The sequence below is a fragment of the Opisthorchis viverrini genome (assembly GCF_000715545.1).
Source record: "Opisthorchis viverrini unplaced genomic scaffold opera_v5_203, whole genome shotgun sequence".
In the NCBI taxonomy this organism is placed as follows: domain Eukaryota; kingdom Metazoa; phylum Platyhelminthes; class Trematoda; order Opisthorchiida; family Opisthorchiidae; genus Opisthorchis; species Opisthorchis viverrini.
Genome location: NW_008751859.1, coordinates 608,190 through 619,501, shown reverse-complemented (window position 1 = coordinate 619,501; position 11,312 = coordinate 608,190). Strand labels below are relative to the sequence as shown.

At 42.6% G+C, this 11,312-nt stretch overlaps 1 protein-coding gene across 1 annotated transcript in view; it reads left to right on the top strand.

The window, feature by feature from the left end:
- Positions 1 to 2,553: 2,553 nt before the first annotated feature.
- The window catches only part of T265_14484 (hypothetical protein), a gene marked incomplete at both ends in the record, with an annotated part of 21,758 nt that continues 12,999 nt past the window's right edge, over positions 2,554 to 11,312 (top strand). The window contains 2 exons of the mRNA XM_009173858.1: positions 2,554 to 2,693; positions 6,110 to 6,536. Of these exons, the coding sequence (XP_009172122.1) occupies positions 2,554 to 2,693; positions 6,110 to 6,536 (567 nt within the window). The remainder of the gene's footprint in view (positions 2,694 to 6,109; positions 6,537 to 11,312) is intronic.

The following is an 11,312-nucleotide window of genomic DNA, read 5'->3' as shown; positions in this document are numbered from 1 at the left end:
ACTACCGAATTCAATCATTTGGAAACCCAGTAGCTAGGCCTGGTCCGCCAACATCCCACAGTCTTAACTGATAGTTGAGCACCAAATCGGACGCACCTTCAGAAAGTCAGTTCCTTAAAAATCAACTTGATACTAACGAAAGACTCAAATGAACTCTAGATGAACTGTTGGATCAGGTGCGAAACCGGAAGTGGATTGTCCAGGACTTTACACTGAAAAATTCGGGTTGTGGAACGCCAAGGAAGATGCTTCGCCTTGTGCACCATCGTTTTAACCAAAGGGGGTAGCAGAATTTGTTCACATCACTCAGATGTAGAGTTTGATGAGTGAAAGATTCAACTAGTGATTTGGCACCGTTCTCGTTTTTAAATTCAGGTTTTTCTAGACAAATTCACAGTTAGATGTTCAGGTATGAATTGAGCTGAATGGAACGCCGAGGCTAAGATCTAAACAAAGCAACACTTTTGGTGGGTTGCCTAGAATATCCTGTCAAAATTTTGCCTTGAAATGTGTCGTTTAAGTGTACGAATGAATGACATGATTGCCTCTTCCCGTCAGGTTCATAAGCACAACTCAACTAGAGTGATAGGCTGTCCTAAATTCAACAGGTATCTGAACTCAGATTATGATAAAAGGGCAGTACAGCAAAGCTTTGGGTTTTATGACTGATAGCTAATTAGTGGCCCTTTGCTGCAGCTATTTACTTTATAAAAGCACATCAAGATGCAAGAACAAAACAGGTAGTGGGTCATGGTAATCTATTGAATATTCTGCTCCGTAATTCACGAAATTATTTCGAGAAGTGATGCACTTCACGTATTTTGTTTATCAGACCATCGCAAGTTTAGGAAAACTCTCTGCAGCGGACCGTTTATCGTGACCCTCATAGACTATGAGTAGGAAGGAAAGAAAGCAATATACAATCGTCATTGATCACAAGAGTTTCGGAAGCGGGTAGGTTTCATCTCTCCCAGGTAACGGATAGTTCAGCTACTGATTAAACTACTCAACAAAGTTGTTGCCTCCTTCCTACCTAGCATGCTTTACGAACACCAAATTTCATGGAACAGCAAAGCACCAAGTCTCAAAAGGACAAATAAGGCAACTTGAACAGGCTTGGACATTGATGGCAATTCACTTTATTAGGATTTCTCATCAAGGAGAGACCTTGTGCCACAATTAATCTGTAAACTCATGATGAGTAAGGACGTTTTACTAATTGTTTTACTCTTTGGAATTTTTTTGCCAATTATGTCCTTTGTATAGACTTACTCACACCTTTCTGCTGCATTCAAAAAACTATAGGAAGGAGTTGACAGAAACCAGTCTGTGACAGGTAAGTGTATACGGTAGGGACCGGGCAAAAGTGGCCACTTCCGTGCGATATCTTATCGGAAAAGTATAACTAAATCTGGCGACGAAAAATCTCACTCACTAAAATTTCAATAAACACAAAAGATTGCAACTCGTTAAAAATGTGACCGGTGGAGAAACGATTTAGTTCGAAATGTTTCTAAGTACATTCCTCCAGTGCAAAAACTATTTTACAGGGGCAACACACTACTCATAAGGTTGCTGAAAACCTTGATGTCCCACGACCGGTTTCGCACTTCTTGAAGAAAGAGAGCAACTGGATTCATTTGAGTGGCCCATTAAATCCAAACCTGCATGCAAATGAGAGTATTTGTCAAAACAGCAAAATAAATGATCTTCCGAATGATGTTTGAATAAAGAAGGCATGAAATCGCTGCATTTTGTAGCATTACTAGACGAGATATCCGACGATGCGAACGAGACGTACCGTCAACAACAGCGTATTTGGAATATCCACGACGGATCACTAACAATCCTATAGAATACTGGTCAGATAAATTTATGAGCCGTATTGAAATCGCCGAATTCGTCAGATCACTAGAATCCATCGTGTATAAAGTAGATAAATGGCTTCACAAAAGAAGTCTTCTTTAACCTGTTTTCCAGAACTTGTTAAGCAATTGGGAACTTAACGCCTTCCCTCATTTAAGCATGTCATTTGAATGAACACGCCAGACATCCCAGGATGTCTAGCACCTGCCAATCAAAGTCTGTTACTCAAGGTCATCATCACGGGCTCACTTGTCACACAGATATTCCTAAGAATGGAGGAACATACGATAGTATGCGGAGTGAACAGACACAGAGAGTTGTTGGCAACCGAGTCCAGGAAAAAAATGCCCATCAAACAAATGTACTGATGTTTAAAACTGTCTGGACTGAAATATAAGTGAACATAGTTGAAAAGCTACTGAGGGAAGATAAGGTGTTATGCAGAGGGCTTGGATAAATTAGTTTTTTGTTGATTCTGACAGAAACTCGTCCCTTCTCTCTAGACACTTTGTATGGGAAACCTCTATTTCACTTAATGTGCGCAAGTAAAAACACAATCGTATCCACACTGCTGCTTATCACTGATGCTTATCCACACTGATGCTTATCAATTCACCCACAGAACGACGCACACTCAGTGAAGGTCGCGAACGCCCCAGTCCCTCGGCTCTGCACACCAACTTCATGGATCACGCACAAAGAAGTCGGTTCAGGTGGAAAACTCGATACTGCTTGGTCGAAGCGGAATCTCTGATCAATGCTATTTCCCTGTTCTTGACATTTGGTCTTTTGTTCGTTAAAGTCACCAGCACTATTCACGGAGTGGAGTAAGTCTGCCTGACCTTTCACAGTCCAGATGCACAACTGCGAACCTCAAGCTTTGTACTCAAAAATGTGCGTTTTCAGGACTAAAAACGGTCATACGACCATCAGAAACCCACCCCTACACCTTGAAAATTCACGAGAATGACAAATCAGAAAGAGAGATGATTATGCATGCACGTGATCATGGTGATCCACGAATTCGGGGAACCTTACATTATTAAACCCAACTGGTATTGAAATGTTGGCAAGTGCTTAACATCCTGTAGTGCTTTCTTTTTTAGAGCCCGAAAGCGTTCTATTCTATCGGGGATTTCCGCAGGTTCAGTCTAATACACGCAGAATGGGTCAGCGGGCTTTATCAGCAAGTCAGCACACAGACCTGAGTGTTACTCACTCCCTATGGGGACTGAATTGGCGGAAACTGACAGAACTTTGTATATACGTAACGCACTACTCACAAGGTTGCTGAAAATTCTTCGACAGCCCACGAACGGTTTCGCCCTGACGGAACTTTGTCAGCCTTGTCCTATCTAACTGGCTGAGGCAGATGCGTTATAGCCCTGAGGTTTTTGTCCATGTTTCTGGCTGGTTGGTCAACAAACCTGAAAGGACGTGTTTATGTTGAACATGCACGGATGACTTAGATAACAAGTACCATCAGCTATATGCACAAATGGTATGAGCCAGTCCTTCTTTGAACTTCTCACAGCCAGAGTGTGGTACCCTGGAGTGGCAGTTCTATAAATAAGGAGAATAAGGCATTTCAGTTCTACCTAGAAGCTATCACACTAGCAGATTTTTGGGCATCTCCACTTTTCGTTCAGTGTAGACCAAATACTCGGGTGCTGAATATGTGTCCCAGCTGGCTCGACCAGTAGAGTTTGGGTTCGCTGAGACCGCGTTCGTTGCGTGTACACATGCCACAGCGCAATCGGTCACAATCAAACCAATCATGATCCAAGAACCGGATCCACTCTGTGTGTTAGCTTAGATTGCTGATGAATACTCGTTAAAATGGTTTTACGTGACAACGGCACTCCGAAACCCGACATGTTCTGATTCACAAACTACTTCGTACCGACTAATCTTCGAGATGTGAATTGCTTACTGAAAATCTATGAGTAAGATAGTAAAACTTCACTGCGTGAAAAGACCTGGCATATACATTTTTAGACTACTGTCCGCAAAAAACTACTGTTGTGCGTGTGCCAAAAGGTATAATCACACACACCAATTTTTCGTTTAGAAAATCACGTCTTTTTGCTTGGCCAAAATGGCACATAATTGGACTGGCTAATTATAGAAACCGAGAAGAAATTCGGAAGGTTTGCAGACAGTCGACATTTATTTTATCGCAATCAGATGACAACTTAGCAATCGCCCACTATGTTCGAAGCAAACTAGGTAAGCTGACAAAAAGCTGTCAATTTTGGCTTTAGGCCAGGTGGCACGGATTCGCTTTACTGGACAGCGCTTATATGAGTGAAAGAAAAGAATGATAGCATCTTTTGGTGTCAATTAGTCGAAAGAACCTTCAAGATCAGTTCGAAACAATGAAGAACTTTCGGTTTGTTTATCAATTGTAAAGATGATAGTATGATGAGAAGATCCTGGCGAGGATTTTCTTATCACTGTCGCTGGAAAAGCGACGTTTTCTGTTCAACCCTCAAACGAATTTGAGAAGCTTATTGGTTTTCATGTGTTAGACGAGTAAATTACTTTGAGTTAAGTATCGCAATTTGTGGATTCCGTATTTAACCACTCTCGTTTTGAAAGCCCGCCTTCATTTCTGAAACAATGATTCTGGTTGGTCAACACTAAAGCAGGAAGGACTGAACTCGGGTTTCACTTCCTCTGTTTGCCAATCAGTAGTGTGCCTCCTGGACCGCACAGGGATTTGAAATCGAGCATGTTAACGCCACTCCACCAGCACACACTACGCGCACCCGAACTATCAAGTCTGATTAGTGTGCTCAGCGAAGACTACATAGTGCGCCTGGTAGGACCTGCCGGATTATTCTGCCCCATATAAGGCATATCACTTGTTGGAATAACCCAGTGAAAACTGCTCTAGCATTGCCTTAAACGAAGTCGGGATTGGGGTGGTTCAGGCATAACGAAATCGGAATAGGGCTGGCTCAAGACATTGAATTTTAAATCCTTTACCATATGCTACTTCCAAAATCTCACTGCATAACTTATCTGAATGGCTGTTCTCAAAGCCAAAGAAAAATCAACGAAACATGTGGTAGTTATCCTTCGAATGGTAGTAATACAAACTGCTGCCAGTAATCGTGTGTGGCTTATAGATAGGTTACCGAATTGCGTTTTCTCTAAGGAGGCACACAGAATAAACGGTATTACAGGCCATCAGGTATTCCCCGAAAACACTTCGGACGTAAGACATTCAATGTACTTGGATGAGTTGTTGGTCCCCGTGATGCTCCCTTTCACCACAGAAGTTTCCATGATTGCTTTTGCCAGACAAACATCCTATATGAACAAAGTGCTGGTCGTCAGGAACTACTAAAAACAATGCTGTCAGAAACAATGTTGTCAGTGTTCCAAAAATTGATTCACACATGCCACTGTTCATCCTTTCTACGAGAACTCTCCAGACGGTAGTTAGGTCATATTTTGTCAGATATAGTGTAGCTCTTGAGCGCTGACCAAACAAAATAAACTGACTTTGCGAACTGGCAGAAAAATATCGGCATTCATACGGAAAATGTATTTGATGCAGTAATAATCCGACGAGGACAATGGAGCCTTGATACTGAGTGATTCCTGTGACTCTGAACTACATTCATACCTTGCATGGCTGTCATAACTAATGCACAGGAATAAAACATCAAGTGGATTCGATCCAGTTGGTCAAGTCAGCAGTAGTACCTTTCTAGTACCTAGCTGCCGTGCCACCCGAAGGAAACATGTGGGCTGAGATACTGCCTGGTTGTCCAAGCCTAGAGAGGGGCATTTTAGGTGTGGAGGTTGGGTTCGAACCACAGACCTTCTGGTCGGTAAATTTGCACGTTAACCACTGAGCCACCTAAAGTCCAACGAGGAGCCAACCATTCAAAGCTTTATTCCCTTACTATGCGCTTGTGGGTGTGCATATGTTTACAAAGTCGAGATGTAAACATTTCGACCGGAAGACTTCCTAGAACCAAAATTTGCACGACATGGAAACGTGATAAACTTATGAGGCAAAACTAACGTGTTCGGTTAACCAACAATAATGTCTGTACGGCTGATCGCCAGTCACCATCAGAACACGTTAGTCAATGCCTACATAGCACTTCTTTTTGTGGCCCAATTCAACAAACCGTGGTGATAGTTGAACTTGGCATTTGTACGTTCCTACATGTTGCGTGTACCCAAAATGGCAATCAGCGATGTTTATCTCTTTTGATTTTAGTGTTCCCTACTGGCAGAAAGCTTCCTATTGGTCTTTGTGTTCAGCTACATGTGGTGAGGGTGTGCAGCGCATAAAATATCAGTGCGTGTCGCAGGATATGTATGGAATTTTAACCATACTTGAAGATCAGAAGTGCGAAGGACTTCCCCAGCCGTCTGAGCCGGGTGATGAGCGGTCATGCAATCTCGGTTCTTGCAGAGGCTACCGCTGGCGAGTGTCCGACTGGGGACATTGCTCTCAGACCTGTGGAGGTTTCGGCACAATGACAAGAGACGTTGATTGCGTCTATACTGGGATGGACGGAGACATCATGGTGAATGAGCGAGATGCCTCAAACTACTGTGGAATTTACGCACAACCGGAGAAACACAGCCCTTGTAATCGAATAGCATGCAAGCCGGATTTTATGCCTGAACAGTGGGGAAAGGTACGTTTTGTTGGCCATCGGTTATGAATGTTTAACCGTTTGACGAATTTGACCGGCTGACACTCAGAAAGAGCAGGTCTCCAATTGATAGGCTGAAGAACGATTGACAGCTGGTTAGGACAAGTTATTTGCCCCATTCATTTGTCTCTCACATCATTTGAGTGTCACTCATGCTTGGACTGCCCGATCAATAAGCAACTGTTTTACTCATCCACCATGCAGGAGATTAACAAAAAAAATAAGTTCCCCTTCATTGCAAAAACTGAAAAGAACTCACAGTATTAGACAGATTTTCCCCCTGTACTTCATACCAAATTAAGGGACCGGACATATTCTTTCAGGAGTCTCGTACCGGCCGCATACTTTGCATTTTCATGTACCTTTCAGTGCATTCAAAGCGATCCCTGTAGACCAGGCCGGCAAGTGCGCCAAGTTTTGTGCATATCCATCCAGCCAAATGGAACTCATGTACAGCTCCCCCGAGCGGCCTGTTACCGTCTTGGAAGACCACAGCAACCGACATGGAGACGATGTTTTATTGAGAGCACAACAGGATGTGAAGACCAGCAACCCACAATCGATACTGATCACATGACCATCGTCCAAATGCGAAAGGTGCGTGAGAATGATTTATTGGTTACTTTTAAATATGAGGGATCCCCCAGTCGTTTTGATTTGGTTGTACATAGGAACTATTATCGCGAGATTTAATAGAGTAATATTAACGAGAAATAGATTAGTAATGAAAGCGATAATTTACACGTCTCGTGGAGCGAGGTCGTTTGTTGTATACCCCCAAGTGCAATAATTGGAACCTAGTAATTCCATGTCACATTATCACAAAATCTCCTTACCTAAGTAAGGATACAGACAAGAGAGCGTACCATGTTTTCAATGACAGAAAGTTGCTTCAAAGATGTTTGGTCGACCTAAGCCGCACCTCAAAATTGTGCGGATTCCAGACTCGCTTAAGACTTCGTAGTGCCACCTTGTTTGTTATCGCCCTATTAACAACCGGGTTACTGTAATAGCCACTATCCCAGTGGTAACGAAGTAGTTTTTATATTCAGATTCCTTGTTCACACGATGAAAAGATCGAATGAAATGCAGTGAAGATATGATAGATGGGATGTAAATTAGAGTGATATCTTTATGAACAAGCCAGAAAGGACACTATCAAAGAGCACAATTCCACCTTGCACTTCTGTCCCAGACATGTGAAGGGCAAGTTTTAATAGGTGACTGGAACAGAGACCTACCGTGTATTGTTATTGTACTAGGTATTGCCTCACCTTCAACCAGTTTTGACTGTGAAGTGCAGTTGGAGGATGAACTGAGTGTATCGCTGCAAAGTCATCAGGTTGTACGCAAAGAAGGAGTTTCTGAAGTGCTTAGCACACACGTTCTTCCAGTTTCGTACCTCCGAGGAACAGAATCAATCTGTTGTATCGCCTGTTCAACAGAAAATCGAAGCAGGCAAACCGAATGCACTTTCAGGTGAGCCTGACCTTCTTTCCAACATGTTCCAGAGTAAAAGCTATCCTGACGGGTTTATAGCAAGCTTACTGGGAGAAATTTCCACGAAAGCCGTTCACACATAAGACTCTGTGAGTTTAGGACTGCCTCATAAAGGTGACTCCGTATGAATTTGAAACGCACTTTTAGTGCAGGTTACCAACTTCGCCATCCATCCTATGTCCAGGAAGACAAGTGATACTCTACGTGTAGTAACTCTCCTCTGTGTAGTAACCAGTTTATACGCGACCGTGTGGATCGCTTCATTGACCGGATAACGCGAACGCTATTTAAATGCGTGTATGAACATATTACATTCAGGCTAACAGAAAATGACTTTATCGGATCAGCTGAAACCTGAGCGCGTTTACTTGCTCAAGAACATCATAAACGAGTGATTCAGCTGTGTTCCAGGTGGATCAACCGTGAAAACCAAACTAATGTGCAGATAAGTGTATAATTCGGCCCAAAAACTGCAAAGTTTAGTAATAGGACACCTTGTGTTCACAAGTCATCAGACTAACTCTATGATGACAGTCAAAGTACTCTACGAAGCTAGATTGAAGCTACCACATAAAACCGGAATGAAGGGCACAACTTCACCATAGGTTTATCTTGGCGTTCTGTTCACAGGACTTGCTCATCGTGGATTTCCTTTGGTCAGTCAGTCACGTGACGTGACACGACCGGTCAGCCAGTCCTAGTGTCTCCGATTCCTGACATCACCCCACAAAAACCAACCCTCGAATTCTTTCCAACCATAAATCGCATATCAACCTTGCAAGTACCTAAATGATCACATGTCGAATGAACTCAAGTAGACTGAATAGTTCGGGAATAATTTTGAATAACTCATAATTGAAACAGCATTAAACCTCTAGCTGTAACAATGAAAGCTCTTCGGCAGCTCACAATCCGTTTCGCCCTTTTTGGTGCTCAGCGGATAGGTTCAGTCCACGAGTTGCCGTCAAATTTATGTTCTACCCGAAACCAAATTGCACGAAATTTTACTACTACACTCATCTGCACACCAATTTGCGTTTCATGGGGACCCAGCAGCACTGCATATTTTTGGCACTGCAACCTCAGACAAAGTCTGACTATGTTTGTTTATATGGATCACAAAACAGTCGATAAAGTATAGCATCGCTTTTCACCGTTCATCTAATGCAAGCATCATAAACGAGAGATTCAGCTGGGTTCCCGTTGAGTCTTCTGTCAAAACCAAATTGATATGTAAATGAGCGTATTTGTCGAAATGTGTCCAATTGGAGTTCAGGTAGAACATAAGGTTGACGGAAACTCGGAGACTGCGCCTATCTGATGAGCCCTAAGAAGGGCGAAACCGGTCGTGGGTTGTCAGAGTTTTCAGCAGCCTATGCATGCATCGCAATCTCTCGAGTATCGTGACAAATGAAACATGGGGCGACCTGGTGAAGCACATTGAGTTGTTCAAAGTATCACAAACGAGAGGTACAGCTGGATTCCAGACGAGTCTGTCATCAAAACCAAACTGGTATGCAAATGAGTGGATTTCCCCAAGCTGGAATATCTTTCTGAACTTTTGAGTCGCCCTTCAACAAACCAGTGTTCCAACTTATATTGCAGCCACACTGAATTGAACGTCATCACACTTTCAATAATTTCAAAGTGCATGCGACCTTGCGAGCCCATTCCAGCTCGAATCCTTCACTGCTTTTGTTCAACCTAGAACGACATATTAAATGTACATCCAGTGGTACTGCAGACATTTACCCAAAAGGCAATTCCTCATTTTACCGCTTCATTTGAAGTGATGGATCATAGCCTACAGTTTATTTTTATTTTTTAGTTTTAGTTGGTAACAGTCAAGTATGTTTGGGATGACCAAACTCTATGATACTTGCTGCATTTGTTGCAAAGATAAAGTTAATACAAAAGAATCGATACCCATGGGTTTCCAACAGCAATCTTGCTCATCAAAATGGCTCTGCAGCAAAATTATTTCGCTAAAGGTTCTAAGGTAAGATCCCATACTCCAATAAATTCTTACAGAATGATTGTCCGAAAACTAGTTGGCTAAAACAAAGGCTCATAAGCCATTCAACAGCATAGAGGCGAAGCATTCTTTTGTGACGAGACGGGTGAATTACTTCAGTGCATGCTGACAAAATGCTCTAGGTGTGCACACTAATAACTCCAGAAAGGTCTCTGAGCACAACCACGAATAATGTTCTGTCAGAATGGAACGTACCTTTTCCAGGTTGCAACCAAAATTTAGCTAGTTTCAATGGAAACTACAATTTCTCCACCATATTTTCTACTATAAGAGACCCTATCAGACTGATTTGGCCGTCTTAGAACAGTTTTTTGCGGGCTTGGTGACTCAGAGACTCAATCACTCATCAGCTCATGTGGCGAGAGGAAAAATGGCCACTTACTTGAGTCAAACCCTGAGATCAAGGTCAGCAACAATATCATGCTTGTACTTACGTTCTCTATCGTGTTCCGAGTTTCTGCATCGGGTCAGGATATAAAAACAGAAGAGTATGACATTCAGTTGTCGCCACTCGGTGGTAAATAGCATTATTAAAAACGTTGAAACCAGACAGCTAGGCTAATTGGAATGAAAACCGAGTCCCAGACTAAACATCGTGTGCAAATCTGATGATAAGCTGAAGCTATCCTTACCTTGGAAACTTTTAAATTGGCGACACTGTGCAAGTCCCCTTTGATAATGGCAAGTATTGGATTGTGTATGATAATGGTGCGTTTTTGTTCTATTTTTAAAATTAACCTACCGATTCAGTGGAGGTAGAAACCAACCCGGTCTCACTGCTGGTTTGTGTAGATGCATATTTTTCCACTACTCACAAAATGCCAGTAGCATGCTCACGAAGTCCCCCACTCAGTCAAGAGACTGTTCAGTGCCAACGCACGTGTCTGTGCAGTTCAGAATGAGTTGTACTATGATTGAAGTCAAGCTTCAACTTACATCTTAAAAGTTAGCAGTTTCACCAAGAGTTTCGGGCTCGAGCGTCCTGTGGTCATCAATCATAAATGCGCTTTAGTTGACTATCAGTCACGAGGAAATAACAGACCATTGATTTCCACTTCTCGCGAAAAACTTCAGCCTTCGACTAAAGTTACATAGCCGTCACAAAGAGACTGGATCTTACCGTGGTGTGACGGTTTGCGCACCTCAGCGATCCATTGAGTTATACTGGAGAGTGTCTCGCGACACTCACAGAGTCTCTCATACCAGGTTGGTCAATGGTTAGA